The sequence below is a fragment of the Kryptolebias marmoratus genome, linkage group LG16, assembly GCF_001649575.2.
Source record: "Kryptolebias marmoratus isolate JLee-2015 linkage group LG16, ASM164957v2, whole genome shotgun sequence".
NCBI classification, from domain to species: Eukaryota; Metazoa; Chordata; class Actinopteri; order Cyprinodontiformes; family Rivulidae; genus Kryptolebias; species Kryptolebias marmoratus.
In genome coordinates this window covers 11,062,599-11,065,632 of record NC_051445.1, presented here as the reverse complement: position 1 = coordinate 11,065,632, position 3,034 = coordinate 11,062,599, and the positions used below count along the sequence as shown (strand labels likewise).

At 43.5% G+C, this 3,034-nt stretch overlaps 1 protein-coding gene across 4 annotated transcripts in view; it reads left to right on the top strand.

The window, feature by feature from the left end:
* pklr (pyruvate kinase L/R) overlaps positions 1-3,034 on the top strand; it is a 16,399-nt gene that overhangs the window by 9,905 nt on the left and 3,460 nt on the right. For all 4 annotated transcript variants that reach the window (XM_017415618.3, XM_017415615.3, XM_017415617.3 and 1 more), the window contains exons 7-9: positions 1,447-1,597; positions 2,120-2,272; positions 2,375-2,541. In XM_017415618.3, coding sequence (XP_017271107.1) covers positions 1,447-1,597; positions 2,120-2,272; positions 2,375-2,541 — 471 coding nt within the window. The remainder of the gene's footprint in view (positions 1-1,446; positions 1,598-2,119; positions 2,273-2,374; positions 2,542-3,034) is intronic.

The window sequence follows — 3,034 nt, the reverse complement described above, 5'->3', positions numbered from 1 at the left end:
CCCGCCCCATCCCGAGGACCCCCATCTGTGAGGGAAGAGGCATTTGTCAGCTTTGGATCTGATAAGTGATCTCTCTCTGTCTGTGTGAATTAATGCTGCCACTTAAAATATCTGACACAGTTTGTCGCTGCTCTCCTTTCATTATTTCTGCTCGCAGCGTTTAACTCTGCCTTAATTTGGTGGATTTTTTTTTAATTTTAGATCTCAAAGATTGAATTTCACACAACAGTGATCCAGTGTAAAAATATTCACTGAGACAAAACCTTTTTGATGCTGTTGTATGTTTCTGCTCCTGAATGGTGATTATCACCTGCCGCCAACATGTCTGTTAGCAAAATATCTCATTACCTATTTGATGGATTTTAATGAAACTTGCAGAAAGTAATCTTTGGATGTACCTCTACAACTGATTAACATTTGGAGTTAGCATGATTGAAGATGGTTGCCACAACCGACTGATCCTAAAAAGTTTTGGTGTGGTAGTAGCTGAGACTGAATCCCAACACATGTTTTGAGAGCTAACAGATTACATTAAAGCTTTGTTTAAAATTTTGCCGTTAAATAATTGGAGTCAACTCTGTCTGTTAGCAAAATATCTCATGCCCCACTGGATGGATTTTAATGAAACTTTCAGGAAATTATCATTAGAGGTACATCTACAGCTGATTAACTTTTGGAGTCAACCCGATTCAAGATGGCCGCCACAGTCCACAGAGCTTAGGAAACATAAAAACGGTTATGACTCGGTTAGTTTTACAAATATTCTGCTTTGGTTTGGTGTGGTTGTAGCTGAGAGTTATTCACAACACAAAACTCCAAGTGCTTCTCGGTGCGCAAATTTTTGCCTAAAAGTTTAACATTAACTGTTGGCATCAACCTGATTTGTCTGTTAGCAAAATATCTCATGAACGACCGGACAGATTTCGTTCAAACTTTCAGGAAGTAATCGTTAGATGTTCATCTACAACCGATCACTATCTGGAGTCAATCCAATTCAAGATGGCCGTGACAGCTAATCAATATTAGTCAGCACAAAATGGCTGCAACTTAGATAATTTTACAGCTCTTGAGCTACAGTTTGGTGGTGGTAGCAGCTGAGAGTCTGTGACATTTTGGGATATAGCATGGAATTGTGCACAAAGTTATTTTTCAAACATTTGTCACTATAGGATGATCTCAGTTTAAAAATCTGGCACGAAAGGCGGCGGGCAATATGCATTCCTTCAAATAAATCCCATGACAGTCAGATGTAGTTTGCAAATTCCAGTTTTTTTTGTATTTCAATATTTATATTTGGGTAATACTCAGAAACAAATTATATTATATTTAATGTTGTTCTCTGTCCTCGGTATTCTTGCATTTCATCTTTTTTTTTCATGACAAATTAAAAAAAAATCTCTGAACACTGATTCCTTCACCTCCTCTTTCCTCCAATCTGTGCGCCAGTTTTGAGGAGATCCTCGCTGAGAGTGACGGCGTGATGGTTGCCAGGGGCGACCTGGGCATCGAGATCCCCGCTGAGAAAGTCTTCATCGCCCAGAAGATGATGATTGGGCGCTGCAACTCAGCTGGAAAGCCCGTCATCTGTGCCACACAGGTCAGAGCGCAGACGCTTCAAGGCTCTGGCAAAACGTGCGAACGTTTGACTGCTCGCTGCAATTCCGGGCGCTCGAGTGTCAAACGTGGGTCTGTGTGAGCTCGCGATAAGACCTAAAAGGTGCGGATTAACCTCGCCATGCAGGAAAACAATTCCTCCTCTGCACACAAACCCAGCCAGAGACACAAACCCACGCGCGCGCTCGCACGCTCCTGCAGCCATGTTGAGTCACAGTGCTGCTTCTTGTTTATGCTGCCCCTTCTCGACTCACAGTGACAGCGTTATAGCAGGTTTTCCACTCGAGACCTGTGCTCACAAACAACACCCACTCACAGACTCTAATCAGCTTCATCTACAGCTTCTTAACCGCTACAAATATGCAGCGACTCGGGCGACGCTTCAGGCCGTCTCCTTTTTCCATCTGGATTCGTACTGGCCTGCGAAATCCGTCGTGCTTTACGTGAAGATCTGAAATCTGGCCCTTGTAATGGAGTTCTTTGTGCTGCTGTGATTTTTGTTTAGATGCTGGAGAGCATGGTGTCCCACCCACGGCCAACCAGGGCAGAGAGCAGTGACGTGGCCAACGCCGTGCTGGACGGAGCTGACTGTGTCATGTTATCTGGGGAGACCGCAAAGGGTCGGTTCCCTTTGGAGTCAGTCGCAATGATGCACTCGGTGTGTGTTTCTGTGTTGCTTTACCACATCGGCTTTGTCGGCCCCTGATAACCCCACCCCCCCACCCCCCCATTCCCGTTTCTCGTCTCCACCCTCTGTCAGATCTGCAGGGAAGCAGAGGCGGCCATTTTCCACCAGCAGCTGTTCGAGGAGTTGCGCCGCCTCACTCCTCTGTCCTCTGACCCCACTGAAGTCACTGCCATCGGAGCGGTGGAGTCCTCCTTCAAATGCTGCGCCGGGGCCATCATAGTCCTCACCACCAGTGGCAGGTACACCGACCAGGCCCTGAAGCCACCCGTTACTTTTAATCATGTTTAAATTATCACTATAGCTCCACTTTGGGACACATTTTCCATCTTACCAATGCCTTCTACACCACTGACAGTTGAAGTGAGTGTCATTAATTATCTCCCCAAACGGGTTAAAGAATACATTGCATTTAGCAACAAGTGGGCAATTAGTAGCTGAAGGTAAATTGTAGGAGTCTGTAAAATGGATACCATGAGAATATGAGTGACGGCTGGAGACAGAAATGAACCAAACTGTCAAATATAGGTTGGTCCTGGTGTGATATGATTGTCATACCTGCCTCTAAAATTGCAGAAACTCCATGGTGCTTAACTCAAATTAAGGAGAGGCAGTGGTTGAAATACTGTGTGTGTATATATATATATATATATATATATATATATATATATATATATATATATATATATATATATATATATATATATATATATATATATATATATATATATATAT